General features: G+C 35.4%; 1 protein-coding gene across 3 annotated transcripts in view; it reads right to left on the bottom strand.

Annotated features, from left to right (window-relative positions):
• Positions 1-18327, bottom strand: part of FNDC3A (fibronectin type III domain containing 3A) — a 165530-nt gene that overhangs the window by 41851 nt on the left and 105352 nt on the right. For all 3 annotated transcript variants that reach the window (XM_057707362.1, XM_057707363.1, XM_057707364.1), the window contains 3 exons: positions 12192-12429; positions 6892-7161; positions 4960-5018 (listed from right to left, as the gene is read on the bottom strand). In XM_057707362.1, the coding sequence (XP_057563345.1) occupies positions 4960-5018; positions 6892-7161; positions 12192-12429 (567 nt within the window). The remainder of the gene's footprint in view (positions 1-4959; positions 5019-6891; positions 7162-12191; positions 12430-18327) is intronic.

The raw sequence follows: 18327 nt of genomic DNA, 5'->3' as shown, positions 1-18327 counted from the left end.
GGTAGTGAAAAAATGGGTAAAGCTTTCAATTTGGCATGGGGAGAATTAAAGGTAAAGCAATAATCTAAGATGATACTGAAACTGTGAGCCAGGGAAATCTGGATGGATAAGTGTTCATTGGTGGAAACACTGAAAGGAATTAGAAAACTAAAGTGATCTAATCCAATTCCTTCTTCATTTTAGAGGAACAATGGAGAAGAGAAAATAGTTTAGGAAAAAAAGATTAAGAATTTGGTGTTCTAGATGAAGTTTTAGTTGTTGGCAAAACATAAACTTGGGTATTCTTTATGATGCTGAGGGAAATGTGGTTCTAGAGGAAGAGGTGAATAATGAGGGTTAAAAATACAGATATGGAGGGCTTCCTAGGTGGCACAGTGGTTAAGAATTTGCCTGCCAATGCAGGGGACATGGGTTTGAGCCCCACTCCAGGAGGATCCCACATGCCACGGAGCAACTAAGCCCGGGCGCCAAAACTATTGAGCCCATGTGCTGCAACTACTGAAGCCCACGCGCCTAGAGCCCGTGCTCTGCAACAAGAGAAGCCATGGCAATGAGGAGCCCACGCACCACAACGAAGAATGGCCCCCACTTACCGCAACTAAATAAAGCCTGCGCACAGCAAAAAGGACCCAACACAGCCAATAAAAATAAATAAATGAATGATTAAAAAAAAATTCATTTCTTTTAAAAAAAAATACAGATATGGAAATCATCTGAAATATGTTTTCTATTTGTATGCTACTTTAGAAGTAAAGTTTGCTTTTATATCCATCTCAGTTGATCCTTATAATTACACTCCAAAGTAGGCAAAACAGACATAACTATCTCCATTTTACAGATGAAACATATTCAGAAAGGTTAAGTAACTTGTCTGAGGTCACTTAACTAGCAACTAGGGCCTGAATAATTCAGTTCTTTTCTTGCACACAATGCTTCCATTTTTTATTTTTAATTAAAAAAAAATTTTTTTTTTTTTCTTTTTTGGCAATGCTACATGGCACGCAGGATTTTAGTTCCCTGACCAGGGACTGAACCAGAGCACCCTGCAGTGGAAGCATGGAGTCTTAACCACTGGATGGCAAGGGAAGTCCCCACAATGCTTCCATTCTGATTCCACTTCTAGGCAGTAGTTGAAAATAGACATGACCATGTAAAAATATGTATGAGTACTGACAGACTAAATGGTAGTAGGCAAAAATGAAAACAGAAGTGGCTGAATTATGTACAGTATACTTTCATTTCTGAGGAAGACTGTGGTCTTTGTCGGGTAGTGATCAAAACCATTCTTGAAGAAAAGCTGTCTGTTGGGTTAAACAAAGTCTAGCTAGGAAGCTACTGAAATGGCAATTCCTGATTCTTGTCTGGATGTGGGGATTAGGAAGTGAGAGAATTATTCTGAAGATAACTCAAAGGTTGAGCCTAAGGAACCTTGTAGTAAGATACTGGGTCTAGTAACCATAAAAAGGGAACAGGAAGGGGTAATAATTCTGAAAGTAAAAAGGTAATGAGTAAAAGGCAAGTTATGTCTAATTTTAAGCATTATTAAAGATGTCAGTATATTTTGCTAGAAATGAGACTTAAAACAATTTCAAAGAAACCCAATAATAAGACAAACACTTCTAATACAACTATTTCCAGTGTGTTAGCATATACAATACCATCAGTCTCCATTTTATGGGAGAAGGAGATTCAGAAAGGTTAAGTGACTTGTCCCAGCTCACTCAGCTGTCCCAGCCTCAGCTGCATAGCTGAGACTAGCAACCATGTTCTCCACCACACTCTGCACTTGAGTCCCACAAGTGAGCTCTTCCTCTTCTTCTTCTTCTTCTTTTTTTTGTTCCTTGAATGTGCCATGTTCAGTGCTTTTCAAATGCTGGTCACTGTTTGAGGTACTTTCCCCACACTCACCAACTGTCCACAGTGCCCCACCACTACTTTTTCTTTAAATTTCAGTTGAATCATCCTTCCTTAGGGAAATTTCTTTGACATCCCTGTCAAGGTCTAGTCGCCATGTTATTACATACTCTTACAGCATTATATCTCTTTGTTCTGGCACTTCACAGACACAATTTTATATTTATTATATTATGGTGACTCCTAACCTCTGAGGGCAGAGGCCATGCCTTTCCTTTGCTTTTCAGTCTGTCTCCAGCTTCTAGCACAGCATCTGGCATTTTGTAAATGGTCAAATATTTATGGAATGATTAAGTGAATAAATTCATTTAATTTGGTGCTCTAAATGAACTAGAGCATGCAAAAATAATCACACACACAAAAACATAAGAAACCCTAACCTGTACGTCACAGCTCACAAGAAATTTAATAAAAAAGGCATAGCCACTCAAACTGTAAAAAACAAACTAAAACAAAACAAAGCAAAACAAAACCATCAGCATTACATTACGTTTTATGACACAGGGCTTATTATTTTACTACGTTATATATTCCCCATAATATTGAACAAGAAATTCTTTAAAAGAATTGTTTCACGCTTTATGTGTCTGAAAAATTATACTTTTAATATTATATATACAATAAGTAAATTCTACTAGCATTATCTATTATATCATTCAGATATCAATTCTACTGAGACTATCAAATTCCTTTTCTAGCAAATCTAGTGAAAGACATCTGGATATACATAGATCTTGGAAGAATACTGGAATATTTCAATCCCAGCTTCAACACTACTTACTGAACCTATTCTTGCTTCAGTTTCCTCATCTATAAAATAGCGAAAATAGTAATATAGAGAATTGTTGTAGGAATTAAAGAAAATAATCATACAGGCATTCAAAACACTTTGAAAAGAGTCTGACACTAGTAAACTTGTGAAATAATTCTATATATATTTACATTAATTTACATGTATATGCTCAATTCTTAAGAGAAAACACATTGGAATGAAAATAACTAGAGCATGCAAATCTATTATTTAGGGCTGTCAAAAAAAAGTAAGATCACAGTAGCCTATTAGATGAGTGACTGGTTTACTGAAACTTCCTCAAATGGGGTAAAATGAAAAGATAAGCCTTTGTGGAGAAGGTGTTAAGGCTAACAACAACTATCTAATCTGTTTTCATACAAGAAATAAATCAAAGTATTTTTGGGGTAACTTAGCACAAAATATTTTAGCACAACTTTTTGCAGGCGGTGGGGAGAGGTAGAGTTTTTTGTTTCGTAAACCAATAAATATTTTTATCAGTGTTTAATAAATAGCCTTATCCTGGGTGAAAAAGCTCTAGTCTACTTCTTGCACCACATCTTGTACTCACTTTCCTCCATTTTACTGCACTCCAGTGATAATGGATCTTTCTATCCATCAAAGCTTGCCTTGCTTATTCCTGCTCTCCCTCCCCCATTCCTGCCAACTTTTGTACCTTTTCTAACTCTTCAGAGGCTTTCCTAATTGCTCTATTTAAATAACTCCCTTCTCCTCAGTAACTCATCACATCACCTTATCTTTGTAACAGTTTTTACTGTCACACAAGATTTTGTATATTTTAAAATTTATTGACATGCAGTAAGGGCTCAATACATATTTTGATTGGCATGATGTCAATAAATATTTCTCAATGAATGAATAACTATGTAGCTCCTCAAAGAATAATGTAATGACATAGAAAGATTGCTAAGGTACAGCACAGTAAGTGAAAAAAGCTTGCCAAAGAACAACAGGTACAGTGTGTCCCCTTTTTCATAAAAAGACAAAAGGAAAAATTTATATTTTGATGCACAGACATATACAAATGAACTGAAACAGGACTGGAAGAAAATCCCAACTGTTAGGCCTAATTAAATTGGAGTGGATAAAAGGAGGCTTATTTTTACTCTATATTTATGTATTACTTACATATTTTAGTATCAGAGTTCACATATTAATAATAAAATATTCAAGATTTAAATTTAATCACTGGCACTTCTGTTAGCTTGCTTTTAAAATGGAGTGAAGTTATAACTCTTACAGAAAGCAGAGGAAGAAAAACTAATCTAAATAAATATTGTAATATTTTGGTTTCTCCTTCTAGTCTTTTTCTAACTTTTTTTTAACGTTTTTTTTTTTTCATAAGGCTGTAATCATGGTGTCCAAACAGCTTGATCTCCAGTATTTTTCCTTACTGAAGTATCTCTGCATGTTTTTGCAGTCTTCAAAAGTATATTTTAAAATGCCCATATCATTCTGTCCAGTAAAAATATCCCAACTTATGTGTGCATTCCTTTGTTTTATTTTTCTTAATATTAATGCTGCAACAAGCATTTTCGTTTGTGTAGCTTTTTACTGAGAAATGAGACCTCACAGTTTCAGAAAAGTTTATATTTCTTTTAATTACTAGTGAAGAACCCTCTGGGGTCTTAATGGGTTTAAAAAACTCAGTTTGTGTGAGCACTTTACTTAATGTTAATCTTTTTTCTTACCTGATGGAAATATTTTTCCTATTAGAATGACAGCCTGTATTTAGACTATTTAAAAAATACGCAAAAATTGTATGTAGCCAGTTCTGCTGTCACACCTTTTTTTGATTTTCTGATTTCTTCTATTCCATCTATACAAAAAAAGGATTGGGGAATATTTCTTCTATGGCTTAATTTTAACTCTTTTTGCATCTAGAGTTAATTGGATATATTTTATATGGAAATGATATAAATGGGTTTTTAAAAAAGTGATAATCAGTTACACCTACACTCTTTATTAGATCTTTCCTTGGTCCAGTATATATCCAGTATGCTTGATTTCCAGTATCACTGGGCATACATTAAAACCTTGTTTAAAAAATGAATTCTTGGTTGAGTATTCTGCTTCACTGATTAACCTATCTCTCATTATGGCAGATATGTATTGATCCATTACTGACTTCACATTCCTTACATATAGTTAAATTTTAAGCAAGGCCTGAATATACCAAAATCCTATATGAATATATTAAATATAAATGTCAAGAAAATACATGAGATACTTACCACTGGTTTGACAATGTTGGAAAGATGTGCTTCAAAAGCTTTAGTTTCTTCATCTTTTTCTTAAAAAAAAAAACAAAATGAAGTTAAATGCAATCATCCCACTCCCTTCACAGTATGTCTTCTGAAACATATACCAAGAGGTTGGTATTTCAGAGTTTTATTTTCTAGTTTTTACTCCTTAGTTCATATTCCACAGTTTGTGGCTCTTAGAGTTCTTCTCCCTCAGTTTCTATGTCCATTTTAACTATGATTACTAATTATAAAACCACTATATATGTCTGAAATAGTCAATAAGTTTTTCTTACAGAAAGTATATTTTTACACTTTAAAAAAAGTAAAAAAATGCTCTCTCTGGAAAGCTCTTATTTGCCAATCTCATACCTCTTAATGACAACTTAACTGTTTGTTTCATGTCATGCTATAATTGTGGTTCCCAAAATAGGAATATAATTGACTTGACCATAACCTATAGTCACCACTGATGTATCTGAAACTTTAGCTTAACTCTTCTGAAACATCAGTGCTGAAAACAATGATCAGAAGTTCTCAAAAATATGGAAGAACATTTTAATAAATGTTAATATACAAGCCAAGAGGCTGTTAAAGCATTACATTTGTTGATGGGGAATGGAAATTTTAAAGAAAAGGAAGTGGTGCTCAGAGTTCATATGGTAGAAGTCACAGGTTAGAGGAAGGATCCAAGGGAAACATGGGGATCTTAAAAGAAAAGAACTTTTGAGGAAAGAAATGGAGTATATAAATAGACTGTGAATGACAGAACTAGTTGCTATCAGGGACTTGCATATAAAGAAGTTTAGAGGAATAGAGTTTTGATAAAAAGCAGGACAGCCTTATTTAGGTCCAGAAAGAGAAGGAAAGGAATCTGATGAACTTTGAGTTTTCCTATCAAATAGAAATTTCTTTTGGTTAGTAAAATTTATGATACAGGTGAAATTAATTGAGCTTTCCCAAAATGTGAAAAGAAATACCCTAGTAACAATTTAGGTTCTAAAACTTTCCCCTCACATTTAAGAAGTGTTAGGCTATTTATCTACAGTTTATGTGAAGTACAAGAAAAGTCAAAAATTATCTGCACTCCGGTTATATTAAAACTTCTGTTGGCCCCACTGTCTTACCAGCGCTTTCTGTTCAAGGCTACTGTCTCCCCAGTCACTGCTGTGCAGGAGTGAACGTGTTACATCAGTTCATTTGTAACTGCGGTGTGAGCAAAAATGGATGTCCCATTTATGATTTGCACAAAAGAAGAGCAGCGTGCAGTGATTTGTTTTTTTTGTGGTCTGAGGGTGTACCTGGTGCTATTATTTATCAAAGACTGTGCACAGTATGGAGAAAGTGTCTGTTGCGAAGAAGTGTGTACGAATGGATGGAGGTGCTTACTAAAGATCTGAAGCCTGAACTTCAGAAGAAACGCAGAGGACTGCTATCCAAGGGCGTTGTGATCTTGCATGATAATGCACGTCCTTACACTTCTGCCCACATTGTTGACAATGCAAAAACTTTGTTTTGAGGTGTTAAACCATCTTCCCTGTGGTCCTGATCTTGCTCCATCACTTTCACCTGTTTGGTCCCCTGAAAGCAGCCCTACAAGGACGAAGATTCACTTCTGATGAAGAAGTGAAGACAGTGGTGCATTCGTGGCTCGCAGCTCAGCCTAAAACATTTTTTAATGAGGGAATACGAAAGCTTGTTGACAAGATGGACAAAGTGTATTGAAAAGCAAGGAGATTATGTTGAAAAATGATGCATTTGTCTTCTCTAAAAGTTAATTAAAATAAATTCTACAGCCAGAGTGTGCATAATTTTTGACTCACCCTCGTATGATGAACCGACTGAAAGGTTAGAATGTACTTTTAGTAGGTTAAGTGATGATAAAAAGTACAATTAGAATTTTATTTTATTTTAAATAGTTACCTTCTATTTCCGTATCAATTTGTGCACCACCTTTTCCCTTTCCTGACTTGTTCTTTGCTGATCCTGTGTTTACGCCACTAGCATTCTGCCCTTTCATAAGCCCATTGTGTTCATTTATGGGAGAAGGGCATTTCTGGGGTGATGATGGTGGACTGCTCATTTTATCTTTCTGTGTTCCTTGGCGATCCTTTAATTTTTTCTGCAAACGTTCATATGTTTTACTAGATCTTTCATCTCTAAAATTGGACCTTCCATGTGTAGAGTGAGCATCTGAGGAGAAAATAAAAAATAAACATTTGAAAAGGTCACTTTCTCCAAACACATTTATGGCATGAGAAAAGAACAGGATCTATCATTATATTATATAAAACTTATATATTATACGATATTTCAAAGAATAATCTTGCAAAACAAAGCTATTCCTGTGTCTCCACCAACTGAGCGAACCAAGCTTTGTGACTTGATGATTATTATAATCTTACAGACATTTCTTTCCTTCCTCTTTTCTCAACTATTAATCTCCATAGAAACAGCTTGGTGGTATATTATGACTATCACAGGTGGGGAATAAGAGCTGAGCTGGTGTACAGTTCTCCTTTTACTCTTTTGCAGCCATTACTTTTCCCATCTCTTTCAACTTCAAACATATAAAATAGTAAACAGAAAATCACCACCTGCCTAAATTCCCTTATGGCTCAAAAAAGCAAATCATCACTAAAAAAAAAGGTTTTAAGAGTTAGCAAAAAGAAATGAGTGGGACTATTCACTAATAATAGAATCTAGGTACAGAGTATTACATCTTCAGATATTGTAAACATGGCTATGACTTAGAAGAATGTATTCATTCTAATAAAAGTCATATAGTAATATAATATAAATCAATACACTCATAAATATTGTTAAATTAATTGTCCTCAGAGTTTATTTTCATTTTAAATTTAAAATCTGTGGTGAGAAAATATTTTTCAAAAGAAGTCTCAATCTCAGTAAAAATGTTTTACTTTATCAGTGATTTAAGAAAATTAGTATAATATTCTTGAATATTGTAAGGATATGTATAATACTAAAATAAAAAAATAGGAATTTGGATATATACAAGTAAAGGAGTGACTTTAGTGCCTTACCTCATATTATACATAAAAATTAATTCAAAATGAATCAAAGAGCTTTACAGTTTTAGCTCTTAAAAGTAGGAGCTAAAACTATAAAACTTAGAGAAGGAAACAGGAAACAAATCTGCATGACTTTGGATTTGATAAGTTTCTTAGAGATGACACCAAAAATACAAGCAATCAAAAAAAAAATAAGGTGAATTTCATTAAAATTAAAAATGATTCTGCATCGAAGGATACCATCAAAAAAGTAAAAAGACAACATGGGAGAAAATATCTGCAAATCATATATCTGATAAGGAACTTGTATCCAAAATACATAAAAATGTTTACAACTGAACAATAAAAAGACAAATAACCCAATTAAAAATGGGTGGATTTAAACAGACATTTTTCCAAAGAAGATATAAAAATTGCCAATAAGCAAATGAAAAGATGCTCAACATCAGTAGTTACTAAGGACAAGCAAATCAAAACCATAATGAGATAACACTTCATACTCAGTGGGATGACTAGAATCTAAAGACAAATTCTGGCAAGGATAGGAAGAAATTAAAATCCTTATACACTGCTGGTAGGAACGTAAAAGAGTACAGTCACTACAGAAAGCAATTTTGCTATTCCTCAAAAAGTTAAACATAAATTTACCATATAAGCCAGTAATTCCACTCTTAGGTATATACCCACGATAAATGAAATCACATGTCTACACAAAAACCTGTATACAAATGTCACAGCATCATTATTTATAACTGGCAAAAAATGGAAATGACCCAAATGTCTATCAACTAATGAATGGATAAACAAAATTATATCCATATAATGGAATATTTTTCAGCCATAAAAAGGAGAGGAGTACTGATCATGGTATAAGCTTGAAATAAACCTTAAAAATAATATGCTAAGTGAAGAATGCTAGATACAAAAAGCCATATATTGTATGAACATTCACATGAAATGTCTACAGTAGACAAATCCACAGAGAGAGAAAGCAGATTATGAGGTGGGAGAAAAGAAGAAATTGGGACTGACTCTTAATAGACACAGAGTTTCTTTTTGGGATGACAGAAATGTTCTGAAATTAGATAGCAGTAGTGAATGTAGTATCCAGTGACTATACTAAAAATCACTGAGTTGTACACTTTAAAATGGTGAATTTTGTCAAAATTATCTCAATAAAAAAGAAAAAGAACACAGGGACTGTAATTAATTAGTGCATACTTTAAAAATGTAGTTATCCAAATGTTTTTATATTTCACTTATTACTCAAACAGAACGAAAAATTAACCATGAGGGGAAAATAAAAAATATGTTGTCGTCAAAGGGAGCAGGAAGTTACTAATAGTCCTGAGCTTCAGTTTCTTCATCTGTATTTTGGAGAATTTTACTGAGGCTTAAGTGAAGTAATACGTGTATGAGCATACTGTCTAGCAAAGTTCAGGCTCAATAACCACAGCTGTTGACAGTGAAATGTTGGATAAAATATGCATGGAAGGGCTTCCTATGTGGCGCAGTGGTTAAGAATCCGTCTGCCAATGCAGAGCACACAGGTTCAATCACTGCTCCAGGAAGATCCCACATGCCATGGAGCAACTAAGCCCATGCGCCAAAAAAAAAAAAAAAAAAAAAAAAAAAAAAGCATGGAAAAGGGGTCATGGAGGCAGCTACAGATTATAAAACTACTGTAAGTCATTAGGATCCAGTGGTAAATTCCATTGCTTATAATCTCAAAAACAATATGACTCTTATCTTCCATCACTGGGTAGCTGGTTTTTAGATTTATGCTCTTCACAGATTTGTATGCTTCACTTTCCTACTCATCACTGTGATTCATATTCATATATTCTAAGGCATATCTCATATCCTCTGAATAACAATGGGTTTTAACAATGTAAAATAGCAGTAAATTGTAATATTTAGCTTTTTCTTATAATTTTCTCAAACACATTTAAAAATACTAAGTCATAATTAGGAGTGAAAAAATGGAAGAAACTGATTTGTAGTATATACTCTTGCTACCCAAAATTATGTTCATTGGACCACTGTATGAGCCTCACCTGGGAATTTGTTAGAAATGCAGAAAACCAACCACACTCAGACCTACAGAATTAATATGCATTACTTGGGCAACAGAGATAAATTTGAAAAAAATGTAATATATGACAATATATATAATACACCTACTACTTACAGGCTATGCTGCATAATTTAAAATTTGTATTTAGAGTTATTTCTTCTACAAATTTACTAAGCATAAATGATAGGTACGATTAAGTGCAAGGAAAACAGTGATAAATAAAACAGATTCAGTTCTTAGGTAGTTTACAGTTAAATAAGGGAGAAAGATATACAAATAAACAACAATAACAAAAATCAAACTGTTAAGCTCTGTGAAAGAAACAAAAGGTTTCAGTGCTAGAGACTGACAAGGAAAGATTATGGAAGATCTCTCTGAAAGCTGAAATCTAAAGGAAAAAAAAAATGAAGCCTTGCATGGAAAAGGGGGAAGAGCCCTTCCCCCAGAGAGAGCAACGTTTGCAGAGGCAGAGGCAAGAAAGAGCTTGGTTCTCAAAAACTGGAGGTAGGGCACATGTGTGGGAACAAGTGAGACAAGGCAGGATCTTGTCCAGGGCAGTGGTTTGCAACCAGGGCCAATTTTGGCCCCCAGGAATCATTTGGCAATGTCTGGAGATATGTTTAGTTGTTACAACTGAGTTGCGATGAGGGTGAGGGCTGGAGTTGTGTGCTACTGGCATCTAGTGGGTAGAGGGCAGGAATTCTTCTAAACATCCTATGAAGCACAATTCTGTCCTCCACAATAAACTCTTATCCTTCCTCAAAGATCAAGAGTGCTGAGGTTGAGAAATCCTGGTCCAGGGGAAGCGCTTAGGATTTTATTCTAAATGCTATAAAAAGTCACTGAAATCTGTAAAATAGAAGAATGGTCTGATTTATATTTTGAAATGATTACTCTGGTTGAGCCTGGATGGTTCGGGGCAAGAATGACAGCAGAAAACCAACTGGAAAGCTGTTGTTGCAGCTGTCCTGACAAGAGCTGATGGTAGACTAGAACTGAGCAGCAGTAGAGAAAAAGTAGATGCGTTTGGGAAACTTCTGAAAATAGATACCAACTGATGTGGGGGTTAAAAGAGGAGGAATTAAATTTGGCCACCTGGTTTTGAAGATGACAGAGAAAAGCAGGTTCCATAATTGAGATTTATGTTTTAAAATGCTATAACTGAGATGTATAAGACACTTAAGTGGAGTTATCAGGAAGGCAGTTGGGGAGTTCCTGGTGGCCGAGTGGTTAGGATTACGGGTTTTCACTGCCGTGGCCTGGGGTTCAATCCCTGGTTGGGGAACTAAGATCTTGTAAGCCGTGTGGCACAGTCAAAAAAAAAAAAAGGCAGTTAAAAATAAATGTCTGGGTTAGGGAAAAAATAAAGAAATGCAAAGTATGGGGAAAAAAAAAGTCTGGGGCTCAGAGGGGAGGTTTTGACTGAAGATACAAATTTAAGAACTGTCAGTATATAGATGGTATTTAAAGCCATAGGAAAGAATAAGATTATTTTGTGTGTGTGTAATTGTCTTTTCTTCCCAATAATTTAAACTCCCTGAGGGCAGATGTTATGTATGTCTTACTGTTTTTTTTCAGTATCTTACAGAACCTAGCAACTTTGGTTAGTGGCATCAGAGGCTTTAGGATTTAACAGCAGCATGATTATTCCTGGCTTAAAAGGAGAGCAGTAGGACAAAGAAGACCTCTTGTTTGAATATGTCCCCACTAAATATTGCTGCACGATAAGAAGTTACTTCCCCTCTTTGATTTTCTGTTAACTTATCTGCCTTGAAAGGTGATCATGAAGATGAACATTTAATATCATATTTTTTGTTTGTTTTGTTTTAATTAATTTTTAATGGAGAAAAGTTGATTTACAACGTTGGGTTAGTTTCTGCTGGACAGCAAAGTCAATCAGTTATACATATATCCACTCTTTTTTAGATTCTTTTCCTATATCAGTCACTACAGGGTATTGAGTAGAGTTCCCTAATATAGTGTTTGAGTAATAGAAAATGATTGTAATATTATCATGTTTTGTTTCTTTTATATAATATGATAATAGCATCTATTATATCCAAGCAAAGAATAGCCAACTCCATAAAACGGGAATATTTTTGGATTCTTACCTACATCTCCATATACTTGAGAAGACTGATACTGTGGCATATACTGTGTTGCCATGTCTCCAGCTCCGGTTACTGGTGAGTACATATGGCGTGGTGGAGGGGGCATCATAGTTGGGACAGGAATGAAACCAGGCAGAGGAGGATGTGGAGAACGATGGATGACTGTGTGACCACCAGGATGAAACTCTGGTGCCTGAGGAACCACAACAACTCTTCGAACACCATTGTCTTCAATAACCTACAAAATGAACAAAAGATTAGAAGTTTCTTCTATAGAATGTAAGCATTTTTTTCAAATATGTTAGAGTAAGAATTTTTACACAATTAGGAATTAAGAAATTTTACAGAACATGAAAAGATTTTATTAAATACATTACCTACATATGAATTAACACTCAACAACGTGAAGTAGTTGTTATACAATGCAATATAAATCTTAAAACACTGACAAGACTAGGTAAATAATAATATAAACAATGAGTTATGATATCTGGTATTTATCTCAAGTGTTACATGCATTTAGTGATACAGTAAAAATGAAGGGAGTCTCAAGGGAACTTTTGGTTTGAACATAATAGGGTCAGGAGTTACTTTCTTTTTCCAGATTATGGGTGGGGGAAAAATAAGTTGTGGAAACAACAGAAATTGTGAAATAGAAATGGGGAAAAAAAAAACTGGATCCAGACTCCTAAGATCAACCATATATTGAATTCAGGTGTAAAACTCTTAGGACATGACCAGAACAACTTCAATAATTGAAGATCCTTTCAAGGGAGGCAAACACCTAATACATTAACTCCCAGATAAGAAAAATATCTGTGACTCTGAGTTTTAGAAATTACACATTTTTAAATAGGGGGTCACACTGTGGCAAAGGATTTTTAAAAATGACAGATTTGTTCCCTTTGAACCTCACTGAAACAACAAAGACATACAGGAAGCCTAAAAAAGATATGAGATTTAACCTCAAAATTAGAAATCCTTCTACTAAAACAGGGTCCTTAATCTTTTAGACTTAAATGATTACTACTGAAGTGTAACAAATAGCTAATAACAGAAAATGATTAAGCGCTAACTTAAAGGCAAATCCTTAAATTTTCAGGAAGGATACATTTTACTATGCTTAAACGAATTGCAAATTTTGTTTATAAACATATGTGCTAGGTAGGAATATTAGAAAACTCACTTATTTGGGTATAGATAAGCCTAAATTAAAAATAAATTACTACTTTAGAAACAATATAGCTGCTACTAAATAAATAGCCTATTAAACTAACCTTGCCTGTTGGAGTGTGAGATGACTTGTCTGTAATACGGGACCAGAAGAGCAAATGAACCACTGTTCTTATAAACTAGCTCTAGAATTACAATGTCTTGCTTCCGGCACAGTGGACGCCTCATATCCCACCTCTCTCCCTATTTAACTCAGTTCTGGATTTAAGCCTCAGACAAGTGCATATAACTGGTGGAAACTAAATCATATTGGGAACCCTAGCTGAAGATAATCTGGAAGCTGTTAATAGTTTTTCAGCCTCTAACCTATAGAAAGGGATATTGGAAGGAATTTGAAATGGATTTTGAATGAGCCAAACCACAGTGCCTGTCATTAACATACTACTTTCACCTTTATCAACTCTGACTCACAAATCTTAAATGAGCCCCCCATTTCTGATAGGATTGTATTATACATACTCTTCCACCTAGCATCCCATCTGGTTCCAACCTATCTTTACTGCTATATCTTTCTTCCATACCAAATTCTAAACCCTTAATTCCAGCCAGGCTGGTCTACTAAAAAAAATCTATCTTCATACTTACCTACATGTTTATCTTGTACTTTGGTTTATGCCATCTTCCCTCTTCACTTTGCTTCCCCTTAATCTATAACCACACAAATCCCATCTATTCTTCCAAATCTAGCATTAACCTCCTCCATTCATTGAAAAGATAAAAAGTTTGTTTTTTGAACAGAAAGACACTGGTAATTTAGAAGAGAAGAAACAGAGTGATGTGTCTGCACAGGCACACACACTAACAGGGGCAAACATAACAACAAAAGTAAATTATTTAGTATGGTGCATGGTGATAAATACTATGAAAAAAAAACAGAACAGGTAAGGGGGATTAGAAGTATTGTGGGAGGGGAACAGGTTGTAGTATAAAAGAATGATCAGGATAGGTCTTATGGGCAAAATGAAATTTGAGCAGAGACTTGAAGGAACTGAAGGATTTAGCTATGCAAAAATCTGTAAGTGTTCTGGGTAGAGGGAACAGTTAGAACAAAGCCTCTAAAGTAGAAGTGACTATAAGGAAGCCAGTGTGACTGGATCAACATAAAGGAGGAGGAAGGACAGAAGCAGATGAGATTAAACAGATACAAAATGGTAGAGGAGGGACTTCCCTGGCAGTCCAGTGGTTAACACTCTGCACTTCCAATGCAGGGAGCGTACGTTCAACCCCTGGTCAGGGAACTAAGATCCCACATGCTGCGCATGGTCAAAAAAAAAAGAAAAAGTAGGGGAGGTGCCCAAGTCAAGAGGTAGGGCTGTATAGGCTACTAAGGACTTGTATTTCCTGTATTTACTCAGTGAATGGGGAACCATTACAGAGTTTTGGGTAGAAGAGGGATATAAACAAGCGGTTCTCATCCAGGGGTGATTTTGCTCCCTAGAGGACATTTGGCAATATCTGGAGTCATTTTTGGTTGTCACACCTGGAGCTGGAGATACTACTTAGCATCTAGTTGAGTTAAGGTCAGGGATGCTGCTAAATACCCTACGACACAGAGGATAACCCCCCACAACAAAAAATTATTGGGCCTAAAATGTCTATAGTGCTGAGGTTGAGATATTCCTGATATACTCTTACATTTAATAGAATTACTCTGGCTGCTGAGTAATTGTACTAATAGCACAATTCTGGAAAATTTTCCTGCAAAGGGGAATATGGGAATTGGGTGGTGACTGACAGTAGTAGAATCAAGCAGCTTAAAAAAATGTGTTGTTTTTAGTGAGAGCAATTACAACATGCTGATATACTAATGAGCACAACCACCAGAGAGTAAGAAATTGATGATGTGGGAGAGAGAGTGCTAGAGTAATGTCCTTGAGCAGGCAAGAGGAGATGAAATTCAGGACTCCAGCTGGGGCACAGGATCTAGACAGAAGCAGACAAGTTTGTCTTTGTTATACATGAAAAAGAAGTATGGACTGATGAGATGAGAAGGTAGAGCATATGACTCCAGATGCTGGTAGAGATGTGCGGTTAGCAGTCTGTAGATAGTTTCTTTTGATTGCTCTCTGTGAACCCTTTCCTAGACACCACAATCTCAACCACAATCTCAGTGATCTCTCCTTCCTAACAATTCTACCGCATTTATTCTCTATTGTTTGATATCCACAACACTGCAGTATTTGTTAATTTTCCAAATGCATATGTCTTACTCTATAACTCTAAGTTTCTCAAGGGACATGCATTAACTATTTAATCCTCAACGCTATGCTACAAATAGGTAGTATTATTATCTCTATTTTTTAGATGGGGAAACTGAGGCACAGAGATGTTAAATAACTTGCAAGGTCACACAGGTAGTAAGTGGAGGAGCTAGTAATTGAACTCAGATAATCTGGCTTCAAATCTACGCCCTTATTCACTTTGTGGGCACACAATCCATAAATACGTGCCTTCTAGTGTCTTTTAAAATTTCACAAACACAAGTGAGATCTCATTGATTAAAAAAGAAATGGTTAAATTACTTATGAAATTAAAACCACTTTTCTGCTGAAAAAGAACATTTCAAATATAAAGATAAGCGGAGGGAAGGGAAATTGGGGAGTTATTGTTTAACAGGTTGTGAAAATGAATAAAAGAAACCTCATTTAAAATAGAGTTGGGAACCCCTGAAGGCTTCTCAGGTACTACTGCTTGCTGCCCCTTGCAGATGCTAGAAGGAAGCATATCTGGCATTCTCCAACCAGAAGAAGCTTACTTTACCCTAGCTGGAGGAAGGAAGATTTTTCTCCTTGCCCAGCAACAGCCCAACCAATGAGAAGCCACCACAACTAGCCTAATGAGAAGCAGCCATAACCCTGAGCTATCTTTCCTCCAGTGGACTCTGCTCAGAAATCACCCCTTCCCAACTCCTTCTTTTCTTTATAAAAGAATAGTTCCCTTCTTTGTTTTGGGGACTTGCTTGTGGTTTGCCATAGTTTGCATGCCCTGAACTGCAATTCCTCTGATATTCCTGAATAACCTCATTTTGCTGCTAAAAAACTGTATTTTATTTTTAAGGTTGATAAGGTACAGAGTTCAGTTTTGCAAAATATAGAGTTCTTGTGGCTGTATGGTAGTGCAACAGTGTGAATGTACTTAATACCACTGAACTGCACATTTAAAATAGTTATGATGGTAAATTTTTAATGTGTATCTTTCTTAACACAATAAAAAAAAAAAAGCTAAGGTGCAGAGATTTAAAAAAAAAAAAAAAAAGAGCCAGATCAGGACCAAGAGAGTGTGGAGAACTCCACTACTTCAAGTAACCATCGGAGCAGCCAGTAACTTCAGAGTGAGGCCAGAGACCTCAAAATTATCTAGTAAGTCTTCAGCTGCTAAGAAATAGCCAAAACACTGAATTTTATATCAACAGGGTACACCGATGGTGATGATTAAAATAAAATCAACAAGTTGTGAAAAGTTTAAAAAAAAGGGTAAAATATAATTCAAATTAGTCTATGTTTAAAAAAATTGAAGACAATGAGAAAATTAAACGGAACTATCAGCATAGTCTGACCATCTAAACACATATGCCACAGAATTTCTGATTAGACAAAGCTCTGTTTTCTTTTCTTTAATGAACACAGATGTAATTGAACAAGCTGCAGAGAAAGGAGGTTGTGTTTACTGACTGACATTTTACACTGTGCACCAGAACATACATTCCATGACAGATCCGTTCTGCATAGTTTTCTCTCTAATATCTGGTACAGTACACCTAGCATATAACAGATGTCCACAAAAAATTTGTTTAAAGAATGATATGACTAGAAACAACTTCTATTAGTTCCACTTGAATGTCCCCCGCACACCCCCCCAACACCACCGAACTACTAGGGTTCTGTGACTTCTTCAATTCCTACAGCCTTTGCTTCCCTGCTACTTTTAGCAACCTACTTCTATCGCCTCACCTTGAACTCTGAACTACTCCAACTTTAAGCTATTAAACAATAATAAAGATATTTCTGGCCATTCATCCAACAGGTATTTATTTTATATATCTAATCAAACACACAGTCATGTCACTAAGCAACTACATCTCTCTTCAGCTTTTACTGTGATTCTTCATCCTCATCTAAACCTCTAAGTCCCCCTCTAGTCTCTTACACTGCTGCCCATCTCTTTTGACTGTTCTCTCTACGAGAGACAGAGAAGACTGAGATCAGACTGGTTTGTAGAATCTTTGAAAAATTTACTGACCTCATTGCTACGTGCTGACATAGAGGTACAATGAAATACCAAGTCCAGCTCAAAGGAGTAATCTGAAACTTTTCATGAAGCTGATAAGATGCCCTTTCCCCACATTATGAGATCTACAATCCCCTCCCTGTTAAGTACCCTCTCATCACCATAACAACCCACATTCCATAAAAAAACAGGGCAGCCATTGCAAGAAAGGCTGAAGTAGAGAACTTTGGATATTACCTTTCAGGAGTCCCATTCAGATAAGTTTACAATATTTTCTTGATAATTCATTAACTTCATCAGTAAAATATCAAGTGTTATTCTGAGTTGCAATGCCCTTAGAGACTATAAATTATTATTATGTGCCAGGATATTAAGTTCCTTCTACACTTGTCACCTTTTGCTTTCTGTGTCACCATTTGCTTTGCTTTTGAGTTTTACTATTTGTTTCTCCATCTGATATCTCAGTTCCGTTGGCACACATTTCTGCCTCTATGCAGTATATCAAATTTCTCATAAATCTCCCTTTCTTGTTTGTTAAACTGTAATATTAAAGTTCATTAAGATATGTCTAAAATTATGTTTGTAATTAGAAAAAGGCTACAGGGAAATATACTAAATGTTTACAGAGAGTATCTCTGGGTTATAACACTCAATGAAATCTTTTTCTCTACTTTTT

The sequence above is a fragment of the Hippopotamus amphibius genome, chromosome 14 (genome assembly GCF_030028045.1).
Source record: "Hippopotamus amphibius kiboko isolate mHipAmp2 chromosome 14, mHipAmp2.hap2, whole genome shotgun sequence".
Taxonomy (NCBI): domain Eukaryota; kingdom Metazoa; phylum Chordata; class Mammalia; order Artiodactyla; family Hippopotamidae; genus Hippopotamus; species Hippopotamus amphibius.
Note: the sequence above shows the minus strand (reverse complement) of the source record. Positions and strands in the feature narration are given on the sequence as shown.